Source organism: Rhinolophus hipposideros (assembly GCF_964194185.1).
Source record: "Rhinolophus hipposideros genome assembly, chromosome: 10".
Lineage (NCBI taxonomy): Eukaryota > Metazoa > Chordata > Mammalia > Chiroptera > Rhinolophidae > Rhinolophus > Rhinolophus hipposideros.
The window spans coordinates 60,726,870-60,746,055 of NC_138056.1; the positions used below are offsets into that span (position 1 = coordinate 60,726,870).

Sequence of the window (19,186 nt, forward strand, 5' to 3'; positions counted from 1 at the left end):
TTAAAATGTGATAATGCCCATCACTTACTACATGTGTGAACTTGAACTAGTTGCTCAATCTTTATCTGATTCAGTTTCCTTATCTTTAAAATGAGGACAGAAAGTTTCTCGCTGATAGGGTTATTATAAAAAATATATCACATCATGCATGTAAAGTATCTAGAAAATGGTAAACAATCAATGTTTGCTATTATTGTATGTATTCTGTAACTTATATTCCTTTTTCAAATCTCCTAACTTGTATTTTTTTAAATGTGTGTATCAATACAATTTAATAATTGCTTTGAGTGCATACTGTGCTATGAGCAGCTTCTCTAGAAAATTATTTCTTCTTACCATAGTCATGTATTTCACATTTTCAGGATTTCTTGTCCTAATGCATCCCTACATAAATAATTAAATTCAAGAGTAAGGAGTCTGAAATTTCCCTTTTCCTCTCACTACTTTGTTTTCTTCTCCTTGCTCTTATTACTACCATAACACATGAAATATTTTGCTTATGCATTTCAGTATGGCTCTCTCACTAGAATGTACGCTCCATGAGTGAAGAGAGTTTTGACAGTACCTGGCACTTAGTAAATGCTCAGTAAATATTTGTTAAATATATGAATGAAATATCTCATTGTCATAATTCTTGATTTTTTTCTAGGAAATTATGCTCAGGCTTTTCATGTCATTTTCATTTTCTCTTGACAGCCATATGGGAGGAACTGCTCCACCGGATGACAGCTGGAAGGGAAATCTTAATGTGGATTACAATATTGGGCCTGGCTTCACAGGGCATGATTCTTTCAGGTAATTTTACATTATTTTAATATCCTGGAAAAGTTTTATATGTGTAGTGGGAACAATGTCAAGATAACTGTTCTACCAGGTATATTTTGCTTATCTTCGTTTTCTCAGTTTTCATAATGAATAATTGATCTTTTTTTTTAAATTAAAGTTTATTGGGGCGACAATTGTTAGTAAAGTTACAGAGATTTCAGGTGTACAATTCTGTAATACATCTTCTATATGTCACATTGTGTGTTCACCACTCAGAGTCAGTTCTCCTTCCATCACCATATATTAATTTCCATTACCCGTTTACCCTCTTCTAGAGCCCCCCCAATAATTGATCATTTTATGTCACTTAAGAAATACTTAAAGAATGATGTATCAAATTTCTCCTAATAGTGATATCACATTTATAAAGTCTCAAAAATTACTGCACTTGAGTGATAGGTTTAACTTTTAACTTCCCTTTTCACTTAAAGTTTTAAAACAGTACTCATATAACTTTCAAAATGTTACACATGTGAAATACTAGGCTAACTTAAAGGAAAGGAGTGAAAGAGAAGAGAGAAAGGAGGCAATATTGATTGATTACTTACTGTGCGGGTGAATCAAGTAAGTCAAAATGGTCAAGTGCATAACTATTGTAGGGCTCAATACACGTATCAATCACTTTAACTGTTGCTAACACATTATAGTACTGTCGTAGAGGAGGAGTGATCACAGAGTACGTGTTCATTGACCTTAATTTTACAGAAAAACTTAAGTTTTCCACTGGATCACTGCAGGCCGGAAGTGCCAAGTAGAGACATCAGCTTGAACAGAGTTGTGAAAGCACCTGGCATGATCAGTACTTTGAGTACTTTTATTTGTCTGAAACAGAGAGAGAAACGGAAGTAACACTGATAAATCAGAGAAGATATAGCTGTTTTTATTAAACCAAAATTATTGTATCAGTTGTGTTTACTGACAACTTACCTTAACGATATGAACTTGCAGTCTTAGATTGTTTTTTAGTTTCTGTAAATTTTTTTTTTAATTTCAGAACTTTTAAAGTATAAGTTCAGTTTTCTTATAAGAATTTTATAATATTTTTATATAGGTGCTTATTTATCTCTATAACTCAATCAGAACAGAGTTCCTTTAACGTAAGAGATTTTATTATCTAACTTACTAATACCCTCCAGAAAAACATACACAATGAAAGACAAGGGCCTTTGGTATTTGCAAGCAGAAACAGACAGACGCAGAGAAAACAGAAAACATATTGCTTAGTTCTACAATTTCAGTCACAGTTCAAGAGAAAACTCAGAAACATAAAAATTCTCAGATCAAGATACCAAAAAGCTATTCTCCTTCACCATGGACACAAAACTATTAATTGAATTGAGCTCAAAATGGACAAATACACAAATCAAGAAAAATTGCTAAAAAAACAAAAACCCAGAAAACAAAGTCCCACATTTTCTGTTATATCTCACCCCAAAAAAGATCTTGATAATCTATTAATCCATTTACAGAGACTACCAAGTGACAAAACATGAAATCAAATTCCTAACTATTGCTGCCATCAATGGGGAATAACTTATCCTCCATGAGCAAACTAGAAACAAACAAAACTCAAAATCAGTAGCAAAAAATGAAGGTAGGGATACAGAGAGTCAGCGAAGTTAAAATTGTATTGCTACTTGGGATTTTACCTCTGAGAGCCTAAAGAAGACATAGCTGGGTTTAAGTTGCCCATACCTGGTCTGCGAGGTGAATCCATTGTACGTCTCAGTGGGATTCCCCAAATGATATAATTCTCATAGAAATATAAAATGAACATGTATCCAAAATTGCATTTAATTAATTAATAAGGGAACCTGAAAGGAATTAAAACTGGACCAAAGGAGAATTCAAAGTTGATACAAAAAATCAGCTCATTAGGAATGATGAAATGAGTATACTTATAGCAGAAAAGCTGATTTCTTCCACTTTGCGGGAGGGAAGTCAATGTAAACATTCACTAGATAGATTGTGCATTTTAGTGGACATGAATTATTTGCATTACTGTCATGTTTCTACAAGTTTACTAGTCTCCACCGAGTTGTAAAATCGTTTAGTTAAAGACAGTGTGACAGGCAGGCAGGAAGGAAGGTACATAGAAAGAACTCAGATGGATGAGCTAAGGTCTTTCGCAGTTTTTCCTTACAGGAGTATATTCATTCATTTCACAAATATTTACTGAGCACCTACTATATTCCAGGCACTATTCTGGGTCCTGAGGATTCAGCAGTGAACAAAACAAGCAAAAATCCCTGCCTTATGGAGCCTACATTCTAGAGTTCCATTGATTTGGAACATGATGAGTTTGAAGTCATTATAGGACAAACAAGCAGATATTTAGGCATTTCTGGAGTCAATGATCAAAACTAGAAAGATATATGGATTCAAGAAAGATGTGGATGAGCTTCTTGGAGAATCTGAGCAGATAGCCTACGATGATTTTCATTAAAATAATTTTTTAATTAAAGATTAATATATTTTTCTCTCATTCCTCATTGTTACATTCTTTAATTTTCTTCATTTGATGACATAATATCAATGAATTTGGGTTTCTTACCAGTAGATCTTAGTCTCATATTTTTAGAAAATATGCTATATGATGTTTCTACCTTTTTGCTATTTTTATCAGCAACAAAAATAAATCCTTTACTTAATGTCTTAAAATGAAAAAAAAAAAAAACACATTGATTATCTTTTTTCCCAAAGGCACTTTTAGTTGAATATTGCACATGAATTAAATATGCATTGAGAAGCACAATATACTTTTGGAGGGAAAAACCAGAATCTACACTTAACAATATACAGGTTTTGACAGATTGTTAGTTCTTCCTCTAAAAAATAAGCCATAGATTAGAAACTGCTGGGATGACCCCAACTCCCACCATCCCCACCCCCACTCACTCTCAGTTCCTGCCAATAGATAATGACTTATTTTGTTTCCTTGTGAAAAAGAAGCTCAACATTTTCCCATGTCATTTTGGATTCATGTAATGTGAATGGCATTTTTTCTGTCTGAGATTGTATTTTCCCTTGAATTATAATTTGGTGGATTACAATTCATTAATGAATATTTAAAAGGCCGGCCCAAATCAGAATCAATAGTGATGGCCTGGGAGTTTCATTATGCGGTGGTCTTGTACATTTTAGCAGGCGCTTCCCAAATTCCCATTTAACAATAGAGTTTAATCATGCTTCTTACAGGCAGCACTCAGACAACCCTTTAACTGATAACACTACTTCAATAATCTTGAAATTACTGAACAGCAGAAATTAACAAACACAAAGACACATTAAACAATAAGCTTATTTGTCCTTAAATACATATATAAAGGGCTGTCTTCCTTATTTTTGTAATTGAGTAGAATATATTTAAAATTTTAGAATCACTACGCAAGACATATTAAATAATAGGATACTTTGAATTTTAAATATCAACAATATAGCTGTAAGGAAGGAGTAATATAAAATATTGACATTTAGCTTTTAAAATTTTACTTTAAGGTACGTGCTTAATACTAGGAGTAAAATGTCACGATATCTTAAACTCACTTGCAAAAGGCTGAACAATACTGACAATTATTGAATTTAGATGGTGGATATATGGGAATTCATTGAATTATTAGAGTTTTCTATACTTTTGAGTTTTTTCATAATTAAATGTTGGAAGAATGCTATTAGACATAATGCTCTAGGTGAAGTAACTTATTCCCTTTGAATTCTAGGAAGGTTAAAATGCATGTTCATAACACCAACAAAATTACAAGGATTTACAATGTAATCGGAACTATCAGAGGATCTGTGGAACCTGGTGAGTCAGAGAATTTGTAAAAACATTTTGTTTTTACAAAGATTAAAAGAATAAGAGAAGATAAATTTTAGTCAACAATTGATTCTTTTTCTGGCTTACATGAAACAACTAAATTTGAAAAAAGAAAAAAAATGGTGCCACTCTAAAAGAAGACCCTTCCTTATAACGTTGATTTGCTTATTCCCCTATAGAGGAAACTAAGGAAGAGGAAGTTTAATTAAAAAAACTTAAATTACAACTACTTATAATGCGTTCAAAGTTGTAGCTCTGTTGAACACATTCTTTTCCAGACAGGTATGTTATTCTGGGAGGTCATCGGGATTCCTGGGTGTTTGGCGGTATTGACCCAACCACTGGGGCTGCTGTTTTACAAGAAATTGTTCAGAGTTTTGGAAAACTGATGAGTAGAGGTAAATAATGTTTCTTTGGTAAGTGCTGACAAAAAGTGACTCACTCAATTTTCATTTATTTTTAGGCAGGTATACCTAACTATTTATGTTAACAATGATTACAGGGTGGAGACCTAGAAGAACTATCATTTTTGCCAGCTGGGATGCAGAAGAATTTGGACTTCTGGGTTCCACAGAATGGGCTGAGGTAAATAAGACAAAGAAAGTTCTTATTTTCTTGGATAACAGGGAACACATATATGTATCTCAGGATGATCACAAATAGATTCTATTACCTAATATGGTTTTAATTTGGAGACTCAAGAGAATTTAAGAATTTGTTTTTACTTTCACATCAGTTTGGCAAAACAGAATAACCTCTTACTTACTGGGCTACAAACAAATTTATTCTTGTCAAAATATTTTAGATTTGTATTTGTTTTGTGAAAAGTAAGTAAAACCTGTAAGTTCAGAAAATAGTCAAAAGTAGCAAGCTGTTTCTGACAAGTGAATTGACTTATCTAAAAACACATAGAGATCCCTGGAGTTAATTTTCAAGTTTTTGAAGTTTCCTTGGAATTCTTCTAAGAAAACAGAAGATGTTCTATTAAGATGACTTGACTGATTATAATTTCATGTTTACAGATTCCATATAAAACTTCAAACATAGGTATATTTTACCATTCACAAAAGTGCCTGATTGTTGAGTATGCTGATAATTTTGTAAATAGAATTACTTCAATAAATTGCCTTACTTTACAATTTCAAAGATTTATTTTTTATTTAGATATGATTGATTTTCATTTGTGATTGGCTCTTAATGCTTTATCCTTAAGTGTCTCTCCTAGGCCACTTATTTTCATCTTTTTCCATTCGCTTCTCTGTCGAGTAACTCTAAGTTCTTAAATGTACAAGGTAAGCTCATACATTGTTATAAAGGCAGGTGCACTGTGAAAACCACCTAATCTTCCTCCACCATCCTCCACTGATCTTTTATAACTCCAGATTTTCTAAAGGTGTTTCAAAGCATGCCATGCATTTCTTGACATTGTCTCTAAGCTCTTTAAAAAGTAAGACTCATTTGCTCTTACTTTAAAATAATATGAATCAAATCAAAATGGGGGTGAAAATCATACACACAGTTACTTGTCTATCACTTATCCTTTAATTTCATTTACATTGCAAATCTTTATTACATTGATATTCTGAACATGCATTTTGGAAGTAGACTATTTAAATATTCTGAACATGCATTTTGGAAGTAGACTATTTAAATGAATCAAATTTCATTCATTAAGGTCATTTACTTTTAGAAATATATGATTTTCTTGTGAATAGATGCATATCTCTGGGTAAATACATATCTCTGGTTTTTTAAAAAAATTTTACTAGCAGCTTAAAGATCAAAGAAATCTAAGACATAAAACAGTATGCTTTGTATTAATTTAAATACATGTGGATTAAAAGATAATCTCAACACTGTTTCTAATTTTCTACCAGATTCTTCATTATAGTCAATAGAATACTTTCTTTAAATATAGTTAAGGAATGGTCCTTATTTCTAATTATATCTGTTATAATGGAAACTCTGATTGTATGTTTATCTATAGCAGAGGCAACTGTCATCTGGCCTGTGTGGGCAAGTGCAGAGAAACAGCAGTCCTCATTTGTGCCACAGCCTCTCATAGCTTTAAGTGTTTTTGTTTGTTTGTAAATTATAACATGTTCTTAGAAGATAGCAAGCTAGAAAGAGAAGTAAAGAGCGCTCAGTACATTCCCACTTTTGTGTGGCATTAGTCTTTCCCTACTAGTGTGTGTGTGAGAGAGAGACAGAGAGAGACAGAGTCAAAGTCAGTCTAGTGTTTGTCTTAATGTCCTTCCCTCTTTACCTCTATTTTTTCTGTCCTTTTGTTCTTTTTCTTCATCATATCTTCTCTTTAAAAAAAATAGATAAATGGAAATTTTCTATTTTTTCACTTTTAAAAGGATACATTTATTTGGGCATCAGTGGATCTCAAACTTCACTGTATGCAAGGATTGCCAGGGATATCTTTTGCCGGGGATACAGATTTCCAGGCCTTACTCTCAGCAGTTCTTGTTCAGTAGATCTGGGGTGGGGCCCAGGATCTGGGAGCCTTGCTCCTCCACATTTTGGGTGAGGAATTCAAGGAACCACACTTTGAAAATACTCTTTCTCTGGGGCTCCCTGCTATTGCTATCAACAGTAGCTACAGGATTGTAAGATTTTTCTTGTTTTAATTGCATGAAAGTTGTTGTCAACCAACCAGTTATCAGCATTTTCTCAGAAACTGTTGTCAAAGACAGGTATTTGATTTATAAAGGTATTTGTGGACCAACCACTTTTATGCTAAATTAATTTGCTTATTTTATTTACAGTCCCACAATTGTAAATACTGTTAATTAAGTCACAATTTTGCTTTAACTATAGGAGAATGCAAAAACACTCCAGGAGAGAAGCATTGCTTACATCAACTCAGATTCATCGATAGAAGGTAAATTTTATTTCAGATTGATATGAAACAGTACCATCTTTTAAGTCTGGAATTCCAACTTGTAAACTACCTGATTACTCTTTTCCTATGAGATACCTCAAAAGTTTCGTTTTCCATCTTATCACAGAGAAAATCATTATGATTCATAACTAAGTTATTGATCCTAATTTCATTAGTATATTTACCATTGGCTTATTTTGAATTACTCTTTAAAACTCTAGTATTATCCAGAGGGCATGTGGAAACACAGGTGAATTGACCCAGACTCACAGGAATTGAAGCTGAGGAATTGGGAGACCGGGGGAGGGAGTAACACACGTAAGGACCAGGATTTAAGGGGGGGGAGTAGTTCGGCTTGTTTGGGAGTTTGAGTGAGAAGAGGGAGATGACACAAGATAGACCGAAGCCAGATCATAAAGGCCAGTGGGTGCTGTACGAGCAGTCTGGACTTTACTCGGAAGGCAGCGGACAGTTGCCGAAGGGGTTTAGGCCGCTGCCATTTCTTCTGCGCACTCTTTCAGGAGCCCTGTGATTGCCCTGCCCTGCTTGCTCCCCACCTCAAGCTTCATGCATCCCTGGAGTTAATGTTCTGGAACGTGTACCTCATAACCCATTCATGGTGCCCCATTTCCGATGATATAAAGGCCATATTTGGGAGCTGACATTCAGCCCCATTTGTCCACTGGCCTTACCTATTTCAGCAGCCTCAACTCCTTATAGGGAGTCACCCTATGCTGCTAAGTGACAGCATTGTCTACCATTCCCCTAGGATGCCTTGATGTTTCCTACATGTGACACTCCCGCAGACTGGTGTGCACTTCCCTTCTGCTCAAGAACCGCTCACAGGGAGCCCCCTCTAACTCCTGACTCCTTCCTCCCCCTGTTGGTGTGCATTTCTCCCTTCTGTGAGTGCCATTCCCAGGACTCCTCCCTGACCCTGCTAGATAACAGCTACCTGTGCTAGATGTAAGGATCTTCCATCTCTGCCTCCCCTGCCTAACACATAGTAGGCGCTCAATAGTGTTTGTTGGATTAAGGTGAATGCGCCTATCTGTGGGAGAATCATTGTGAAGGACCATAGGTACCTAAGCAACGTTTGCCTTGTTTCACGTGTATAAACTCTGGCAAGTTGGGGGACTTCAGGCCTGACCTTGTTTGGTTAAGCTGCAGCCCCTCAAAGATGACTCCAGTGTCCTGTTACGTCTCTGCCTCCTTCCAGCTGGTGGGAACAGATTAGTAAGCAGTTTGGCTGTGCATGTTACTTTTCCAGCCTGTCCTTATTAACAGAAAATTGGATGTTAGGCAGCCTTGGCCCCTTCACACAGGAGCTGCTCAGCAGAGGCAGACTCTTGTGCCCTGTGCCAGCCCCTCCAGGCAAAGGGAATGTGAGCTGAAGAGTCTTCAGATGGTAGAAGCTGGAAACCCACAGATTAGTGCTGGAAGGAGGGTTTACCAGCACACGCTGAGCTTGATCCCTCTTCTTAACATGAAGAACTTGTGCCCTTTACCTATCAGTATGCTGTCTCTTTCCTGCTGGGTCTCCTTTTTGATACATATACGATTTGCAGCTAGACAGGAAAAAGTGAGGTGGCAGTGATTTCCTGATGGAGAACAGGAAGAAGAAGTGTAGCTCTCTGCCTTACGTAAACATAGGATCTGCAGTGCAATGGATAAACCTTACATTTGCTTATTAATTCTTAGCCACCAAGTCCCCTGCTCTGTCCTCTTTTTTTTTCATGTCTACTACTAGTTCATGGAAAATATTATTTGTTTCATGACAAATGTCTGTGAAGGAGTCAGGGGAAGATAAGGGGAAATTCAAACCAAGGGTTTAGCTCTGCAAAACTAAGATCAAGTACATGTGTGTTTGTATGTATGGCATGGTGGGTTGGGGAAGAGAGCAAGGGAGAGAAGAGGGAGAAAAAGATAGACAGACAGACAGACAGACAAATATGACTATGACTATTTAGGTGGTGATATAGGTCTGGAATGGTGAGAAATTTCTCAGCCACAAAGTAGTCAGTTTACAAGTAACTGCTGACCAACTGCCCTGTGGCCCAGGCTGCCATGGTTGCAGCGGTGAAGGGGAAGTAAGAGCATGGTTTCTCTCCTGAGAAACTTACTCGCTGTCTGAGACTGCCAGGCTGACATATGGCTTTAATAGGGATGATGCTCTACGTGTTTAACAAAGGACAGGCCTCAATCAAGCTGAACAGATACCAGCTGTGTGCAGCCTTGTGGCCCTATTTGTGTGTCCCACCTGAAAATCAACCCTGAGGTTACATTTAACAAAATGTTTTTCTTGCATGAGTGCCCTTGGTTGGTATATCAAAACACTGCTGGGAGAGTTTCTAACCTTGGGGTGACCAGGGAAGGCTCCCTGGAGGAGGTGGATTGGAGCTGAGCCTTAACCTGAAGGGTCATGCTTTGAACTGGCCCAAGCCTGTTTGGTTGTTCAACAAAATTCACTTTCTTTGCTTTTACTCTTGGTAGGTTCTGGCAGTTGGAGTTGGGTAGGAGTTACATGTCATTCTGCCCCACCCCCTCACTGCCAAGTGGTATGTTCCGGGGAGGGTCTAGATTTGAGTTCTGCCACATGTGCAAACATCTATTAATAGGCAGGAACAAACCCCGCCCTTGAACCTGTTCCTGAAAGCTGGTGAAGCGTCTGTTCTCTGTCCTTAGGTACCCCAACAAGCACCTTGCAGGAATGACTCATCTGGGGTGGAGGCAGCTCTGTGTGGGCTGGAGCAGACACCCCACTAGTCTGTTCAGGGGACAGACTCTTAGGAAGTGAAGGGACACAGAACCAACGGAATGCTAGGCCTAGGGCTAAGCTCTCTCTGGACGCTGGCTCAAGGAGTCCTTATGCCTCATTCTGAGGAGGGTAGTGGAGCCTGAGAAAATTTCTAACCCACATTCATTAACACTTCTTTGTAAATTTTCTTTCATTTTTTAAAATTAAATTTACTGGGGTAACATTGGTTAATGACATACAAACTTCAAGTGTACAACTTTTTAATACGTCTGTATACTCCACTGTGTGCTTGCCACCCAAAGTCTAGTCTCCTTCTGTCACCATCTATTGACCGCCTTTGCCCTCTTCATCCTTCCCCCACTATTTATTTGTAACATTCCGTATGCTAATAAACTCTCAGGTTCAGCTTTACATACCAATATTGAAATTAACTGTAGCCATGTGTGGGACTAGATTTCTGAGTAGGACTCTTCAAATGTTAACTCATTGCTTCTGGACTGTGGATTCCACACATAGGCGCATTTAAGGTTAAGAACCATCCCTGGAGGTAGATGAGTGAATTTATACATCATATCTTGAATAAGTGGTCTAACAGGTAGGACTCAGAGGAAGGAGCAGACGTTATTCCCGCCTAGAGCAAGTTGAACAGTGGCTTGGAACTGAAATTTGGGAGAGACACGGGGAATTGGGGAGGAGGGGAGACGCCTCCTTCTCTTCCATTCCCTAGAAGTGGTGCATGTCCACATTCTTTTGAAGGTTCCTACCTTTGATAATCATGATGTGACAGTTGATAAGTTTCTGTGAAAAAGAAATTGGAAGCAGCTATAGGATGAGAGAGATAGTGTGGGCCTTTGGGAGAAGGTGTGAAGGGTGATTGGTGTCTTTGTGGTGAACTGACTGACCGATGCCACTTTCAGGATAACAGTAGGGGCTGAAAAGTTGGAGGTGTGTGAAGGTTAGTTAGCCATCAGAATTACCCCCCCAGGTTTCATGAAAGCAAATCTCAGACCAAATTCTATCCTACATCTAGGCAAGCTATAGAAACCAGTTCACGCCAACTTGTCCTGTGGCCCGAGGAAGTCCTTTCAGAAGGCAGTTTGTGTTTTTAGAAGCTTGTACCACTATCTTGAATGGAAGGTTCCTTCCAACGATATGACATTATCCAGAGGGGGCTCTCTATTTGGCATCACACAATCAGAAATTCTCCAACCCTGTGGCTGAATACAGGACCTTTGGGTCAAGCCTCAGGGCCATCACTGAGAACATATGTTTTAAACATTTCTGGACTTTTGACCGCTAATCATTACAGAGGAAGGAAGGGAAATACCTTTTAAGTTGTAACATGAATCATACTAATTAGCAAGTTACTGATTTCAATAGTGACAGCTCAATTGATATTCATTACACTGATATGTAAAAGAGTTAAAGTAGAGAACTAGAAAACCCCTGACCTAAGAACTCTGATTCACATTATAATGTTAAATGAAAACAAGTTGGGCAAATTAATGAAAACTATGCTATAATGTTTTCTTAAAAGAAAAATATCTTTATAACAATAAGACTAAGCCTGCCAAAGCAAGGCTCAAAAAATTGAGTAACAACTCAGAAAAGTTTCTTTCCACGGAAATCTTTAGTAAAAGGCGAAAGATTTATACGATTTGAAAAGAAACCAGAATACATTCTTTTCTAGCCAAACTCCCTCCTCTAATAACTACAACTCCTTGTACACTGATGGTGGCTCTTTATCCCTAAGAGCTACTTCCTGCCTAAAATTTGTACAAGGAATTCTGTAAGTAAGCTTCTCATAGTTAGCAGTGTGAAGTTGAAAGAAATTCTTTTAAACTTGAAAGGATTGTACTCTATGCAGGGTACTATGGGTATGCAAATGAGGTCTTAGTCATCACCCCTGCGATTCTGCGAATACCTTAGTAATCAACTTGTGCCTTTGGAGCCACCATTAGGGGCCTAAACAGAGGTCTGGCTGGTTGAGCTCTAAACCTCATCCGGGTCCAACCACAGAAACTAGTTTTATCCCTTTTGTATATTGGGACTCTGAGTATAGTAGTTCCTTTCCTTTCCTTTCCTTTCCTTTCTCCTAACCACCAATACAAGATACAGAACCACAAAGAACTTCCTTTTACTAGTCACACCCACCCTCCTCTTCCTTTCCCTAAGCCATGGAAACCATGTTTTACGTTTCATAATTTTGTTAATTTGGGAGTGTTATATAAGTCATTCAGTATGTAACCTTTTAGACTGAACCCACCCCCAACCTCACAATTAGCGTAATGCCCTGGAGATCCATCCAAGTTGAATGTATCAGTAGTTTATTCCTTTTCATTGCGTTGCTATTTTTTCATTAAAAAAACAAAAACAAAAAAACCTCTAGTATTAACCACATTCTTCCTGTGTAGATATTAAAAGAATTTGGCTAAACTATTTCATAAGAAATGTTTTACAGAATGCTTAGTACAGAAATACTTTCTGTATTGGAACAAATCTGAAGTAAGCACAATTTGCATACTTCCTTTTGAACCTGAAGCGTGACATTTGTGTCTCTAGGCTTTCGCTGTATTATGATTATGTCTAGATAAATGTCAGAACATACTTACTAGCTACTGACATGCTCTAGTATAATGTTTTGTTACATACTACGTCACTGAATGAATGAATAAGGAATGAATGCTGTAGCCTTACCACCGTGTTTCCCCGAAAATAAGAGCTATCCGGAAAATCAGCTCTAATGTGTCTTTTGGAGCAAAAATTAATATAAGACCCGGTCTTATTTTACTGTAATATAAGACCGGGTATAATATAATATAATATAATATAATATAATATAATATAATATAATATAATATAATATAATATATAATACAGGGTATAATATAATATAGTATAATATAATACCGGGTATAACATCATATAGTATAATACTGGGTAATATAATACCAGGTCTTATATTAATTTTTGCTCCAAAAGACGTATTAGAGCTGATTGTCTGGCTAGCTCTTATTTTCGGGGGAACGGCACTTCCTCTGCCAAACCCCACTGAGACACTGCCTTAAGAATGACCATTGTGATTACTATGAGAGCTGCTGGCTTGCAGCCAGTCCACCTATACCTTCTGTAGCATGTGTACTGCAGCCACTCTTGCTCCTGAAGAACTATTCCCACCCTATTTTTAATTCCCTGGGAATGATGCCTTCAATTTGAAGTCTATTATGTCTTATTTATAATCAGAAAATAAAGTTAGAATTCAACATAGATTGGAATTCCATTTGAAGTATGAAAATACTCTGTGTTTTATTTTCCAGGAAATTATACTCTCAGAGTTGACTGTACACCCCTTCTTTACCAATTGGTGTATAAACTGACAAAAGAGGTATGTAAGTAGATTTGTCTTAAGGTTTTCTTAATTAGCGGCACTTATTTTTAAACTGGTGACCGACATAACTGATTTGTATAAATAACAAGTCAGAACAAAATCTCTAATACACTATTTATGTGACATTGCAGTGGAGATAGTAGTACTAGTTTCTGTGTTCTAATAGTTGTGATTAACATTCTTATTGTGTACATTGTTGTAATGTATAGGGCATATAATTTCATCTAGCAGAGGCATTTTGATACAACAGAAAGAACACTGAGCTGGAATGGAAAACCCTTGGCTTCAAGATTGCCTTGGCTACTTACTTATTCAATCAACAGATATTTATTGAGTGGTTACTAGGTATCAGGCCCTATAAAATGAATTCCAGAAGCAACAATGATAAAATGACAAAGCCACTGAATCAAAATACTTTGTTATCTAGAAAGGATACAAACCTATAAATGAGGAATTATCGCTCACTGGAATATCAGATACTATATACAATGGAGAACAACGAGGTCATAGAGCACCTAAAATCCTGGGTTAGCTGGGGAAGTTGGAAAGCTCCAGAGCATGTTTACAGAATAATGAATGCATGGGCTAAAAAATGGAGGGATGTGAAATTAAAGGAGAAGGCATTCGAAGCACAGGACGAAATTTCCCAAAAGAAGGGGAGGTATGAAAGAACATGTTTGCTGACCTGGAGGTAGATCAGTATGACCTAAGCACAAAGTTTTGGTGGAAAGATGGTAAGAAATGGGCATGACAAATAGGCCCAGGAGTTCATAAATCTGGTGACAAAGAAATTAACGAATTTTTAACAAAGTTGTACATTATCATATTTGTTCATTAGAAAGATCACTCTACAAGTGTAGTGAATAGGTTAAGCTGTAGTGAGTCTAAAAGCAAAATGGAAATAATTCCACATGCTTACTTACCAGAAAGGCATGTTATAAATATTAGTTATTGATACAAAGAGTACTCTGCAAACTGTAATGCCCTCTGAGTTGCTCAAAATCATATAATCTCTTCATTTACTATCTGTGTATTTTGTTTAAGTAGTTCCCTGCTATAAAATTTAGTTATAGAAATGTTTCTGTCATGTATTATCACTTAGATGACAGTGTGAAGTAGGTATCACTTTTCTGTAGGTGCTATTTCTCAGTCCCCCTTACTCTTGCCTTTCCCTTTTACCGTTAGGGTCTTCGAAAAACTAGTTCTCCCAAATGAGAGTCCTCATTATGCCCATCGCAACTCTCTCCCTATATTAGGTAGGTTATGTCTTTGATCTGCTCATTGTAAAGTCCCATAAAAACATCTAAAAGCAGGTGGTAAATAAAAATGTTTTGTTTTTTTTGAGAAGAACCCATCTCAGAAAAAGCATTTATGCTTTGTGTGGTCCTACAGAGCTGGCTTCTGCCTGTGAGATCAGGGCTAATAAGAATTTCAGAGCCAGTAAGGGAGTTTAGGTCTTTGCCTCTGTACAAAGGCAGATGTTTGTTTATGGCCATACCAAAACCCAGTAGAAAAGGGACTTTTTTTATTCTCCTGGAAACTGATTATTACAATTTTATCAACCTCTAAGGTGTGTTGGCACAAATTATGCTGATGACATGAGGGTAGGGAGAAGGTGGTGGAGAGGGCTGAGTTTAGAGAGAAGGGCAGCTGCCTGACAGAAGTAAGAAATGGACACGGTATTGATATAATGGAGGAGGGACAGCTTTTAAGACAATGCATATACCTGAGACAGAAAAGTCTGCTCTCGGGTGTCTAGGTCAAGAAGACATAGGTCTGGTTAGTGCTAGACCAAGATGGCGTGATTCCAGAAAATGAAGAGGATTTTGCAGGGAATTCAATCCAAACAAGATGTAGGAATTGGAGCTGGATCTCAGCTACTGTGTTTCCCCGAAAAATAAGACCTACTCCAAAAATAAGCCTCAGTTAAGATTGTCAGCCAGATGGATGCATTTAGTACATTATGACGATGGTCCAGAAGAAGATGACATGACTGTATTTGAATAAATGTAGATTGTTGTACATGAAAAAAATAAGACATCCCCTGAAAAGAAGCCCTAATGGAGCAAAAATTAATATAAGACCCGGTCTTATTTTCAGGGAAACAGGGAAACACAGTATTGCAAATTGGTAGGAGCCCAGTAGGGTAGTAGAACCCAGTCAGTTGGCTGGAAGTGAGCAGAATGCCCCTGCAGCTGCCAACATGCTGGCAGGGAAGGGGTTGTTTGGGGGGTGTGATGGGTATTGTTAAGCTGAGAACCTCCTATGTGACCATGAGGGAATAACCAACTGCATAAGGCCTCTGCATAAAGGCCAGAGAAGATATCAGAGAAGATGATGTTTAGGGTAAGACAGGTATAGTACGTTCCCCCCATTTCCACAGGTGGGAAAACTAGGGTTTAAAGATGAGAAGCAGTACACCAACGGTTATAATGCTTTCTGATCTGTATACATAGGGCCTGCCGTGGGTCCATTTTTGAACAAAGCAGAGCTATAAATGAACAAACTTCAGCCACTATGTGTGATAATATGGATCTAAAATAGACATGGTTAGATTCCACAGTCCGCAAGTTTTCTACCACATGGTCCTGCTTTTCTTAGAGTGGAGAAAGAAAAGCAAAGTATAAGTTTGTAAGTATACTTTTCACGAGGGTAATAAAAAATGTTGGTGTATACACAGAAGCTCTTAAAATTCACAAGCAGAAATCTGAGGTTAAGTAGAATTTTTTTAAACCCATCAAATTCCAACTTTGTTTAAATATAATCAGGTTTTCTAAGATAACCTCGCCCCACCCACCTCACAAAACCAGGATTTGTATGGACAATTTCAAGCTCAGCTTCATAAGCTAGATCTGCTGCTCTGAGGCCTCTTTGTAGGTCTCCCTGGAGAAAGCAATTTACTAAAGTAAATATTATATCTGTTTTTTTTTCCACCAAATACTTCCCACTAAAAGAAATCTAAGCTGCCAAACATTAAAGTGATGACATTTATTAAAAATCTGAAACTCTATTTAAAAAGTTTACCAAAATAAGCAGGAAATTTTATCCTAGGGGAAACAGGGTATATCCTGTTTGTCCTAGGTGTATGGTAAAATTACCAAGAGACAGGCATCATAATTGAATAAGAATTTGAGCTGAATATTTTTCTTCCCATTTGCAAAAGCATATTTTTCTATAAAGAATAAATGCCATACAAATGTACATTACATAGAGTTAGAAGTTGATGTTAACTATCACGTGGTTTTATGTTGGCATGAATTTAGTTGCTTCTGCCTCTAATTCTCAATATTTGATTTATTTTTTCAGATCTCCAGCCCCGATGATGGTTTTGAGAGTAAATCTCTTTATGAAAGCTGGTTGGAAAAGGACCCTTCATCGGAAAATAAAAATTTTCCTAGGTAAATTAATTGTTTGTATATTTTCTACCATAGGATAAATGATGAATTTCCCTTTGCCCCTTGGTTAGCCAGACATGCAATTCCTAGATGCCTCATCAAGAATTGGAGTAGAAAAGATAATACTAAAGGATCCCTTCGTGCAGCCTTTGATATGGCAGAACAGCCAAGTCTTCTAACCTGTAATACAGCAGATAGAGCTAGTTTTACAAAATTTTAGTCAGAATTATTTTGCCACATTATGAAGCATTAGTTTGCATTCTTGCAAAAAAATTGCATTGTGATATGTATTAAATGCATTAATAGTTGATATAACTTCAAATGATAATGATGAAGTAAAAAACAAATGATGGATTATTTGCTTCTAAATTTATTAATGGGCATTATTGATGGCACTAAATTGTGTCTTTACCTGTAATCAATTTAGTTTTTATATAAGTATTAGCTTATTTTTTCTTCTTCTCATTCACACAACAGTAGCTTTCCTGAATTTATTTTATATTTGCTTTCTACTGCAATACTGTTTCTAAAACCAGCAGATGATGGTAGCAGTTTATGGCTTCATTCCATATTCCATATATGTCTGTGAAACTTGAAATGTGTTTCCATTATAAAAGTTTCACATGCTTATTAAAAAAAGAAAAAAAAAAGATTTAAAAAGCATCCACAGTCTCAGTCTCAAAAACACATCTTAGAAGTACATTGTTCTGTTCTTCACGCATGTGTAATTTTATATTCTACTTTACTGACTCACCATTATATTATGATTTTTTTCATGTCATTATATTATTCTATATAATATATATGTGTGTACGAGGTCTGACAATTAAGTTCGAGAACTTGTTGCAACGATGTTGCTAACCTTTTTTGATATCAGAGGGATTATTCATTATTAATTTGTACCAACTGGAAAACAGTGAACCAAGTTTACTATTATATTTGGAAGTGCTGAAAAGGCTGCGTGAAAAAGTTAGACAAAAATGACCTGAGCTTTTTGCCAACAACTCAAGGCTCTTGCATCAAGACCATGCACCAGCTCACAGGGCACTGTCTGTGAGGGAGTTTTTAGCCAGTAAACAAATAACTGTATTGGAACACCCTCCCTACTTACCTGATCTGGCCCCCAATGATTTCTTTCTTTACCTGAAGATAAAGGAACTATTGAAAGGAAGACATTTTGATGACATTCAGGACATCAAGGGTAATACAATGATAGCTCTGATGGCCATTTCAGAAAAAGAGTTCCAAAATTGCTCTGTAGGGTGGACTAGGTGCTGGCATGGGTGCATAGCTTTCCAAGGAGAGTACTTGGAAGGTGACTGTAGTGATATTCAGCAATGAGGTATGTAGCACTTTTTCTGGGATGAATTCATGAACTTAATTGTCTGACCTCATATGTATATAGTAGTTTCTTGATTACATGCAAAAAAATATGTTGTAATTAGATTTATTTTTGAAATAAAATAAGGCACATTTAGATTCTTCATGATCTTAAATACAGACTTTCTCATGGCCATTTTCTGACTAGACTATAATTCTCTGTGGGCAGGGACCATATCTTATTTGTTGTTTCCCCTCTAAACAAATACCATAAATGCAGAAAATATAGAAGAGAGCATAGTCACTAGGCTGCTGTCTTTGGTGGCACTGCCAGTCTGGTTGTAGTAAATGCAGATATAGGTTTATCATCAATTTCCAGCAGTGTCTTGGGGTGGTATACCTTTTCCTAACTTTTATAAATGTGCCATGAAATTCCTTGCTATTCTTGGGACAGGATTCATTGTCCCATCTATTTAACTTCATATTATTAATATTTATTTATGCATTTCATTAATGGTCTCTCTTTCCCTCTCTCTCTCGTTATATTCTGTACCTAGAATCAACAAACTGGGATCTGGAAGTGATTTTGAAGCTTATTTTCAGAGACTTGGAATTGCTTCAGGCAGAGCCCGTTACACTAAAAATAGGGTAAGTCATTTTATTATTTTGGATACACAGTACCTCAGCCATATTCTTTTTGGTAAGAATGCTGTCATGTAGTTGTTTGGCACAGGTCTGTGAAGAATTTCAGGAGCAGAGAGAGACTGCATGTCCCTTTGTAGATGGACCATTA

General features: G+C 36.9%; 1 protein-coding gene across 2 annotated transcripts in view; it reads left to right on the forward strand.

The window, feature by feature from the left end:
* Nucleotides 1-19,186, forward strand: part of NAALAD2 (N-acetylated alpha-linked acidic dipeptidase 2) — a 54,292-nt gene that overhangs the window by 18,719 nt on the left and 16,387 nt on the right. For both annotated transcript variants that reach the window (XR_013994202.1, XM_081062859.1), the window contains exons 8-15: nt 697-795; nt 4,545-4,630; nt 4,921-5,040; nt 5,145-5,227; nt 7,469-7,532; nt 13,608-13,675; nt 16,985-17,076; nt 18,951-19,041. Coding sequence is in view for 1 of the 2 variants with exons in the window: in XM_081062859.1 (XP_080918985.1) it covers nt 697-795; nt 4,545-4,630; nt 4,921-5,040; nt 5,145-5,227; nt 7,469-7,532; nt 13,608-13,675; nt 16,985-17,076; nt 18,951-19,041 (703 nt within the window). In the remaining variant the exon portion in view is untranslated. The remainder of the gene's footprint in view (nt 1-696; nt 796-4,544; nt 4,631-4,920; nt 5,041-5,144; nt 5,228-7,468; nt 7,533-13,607; nt 13,676-16,984; nt 17,077-18,950; nt 19,042-19,186) is intronic.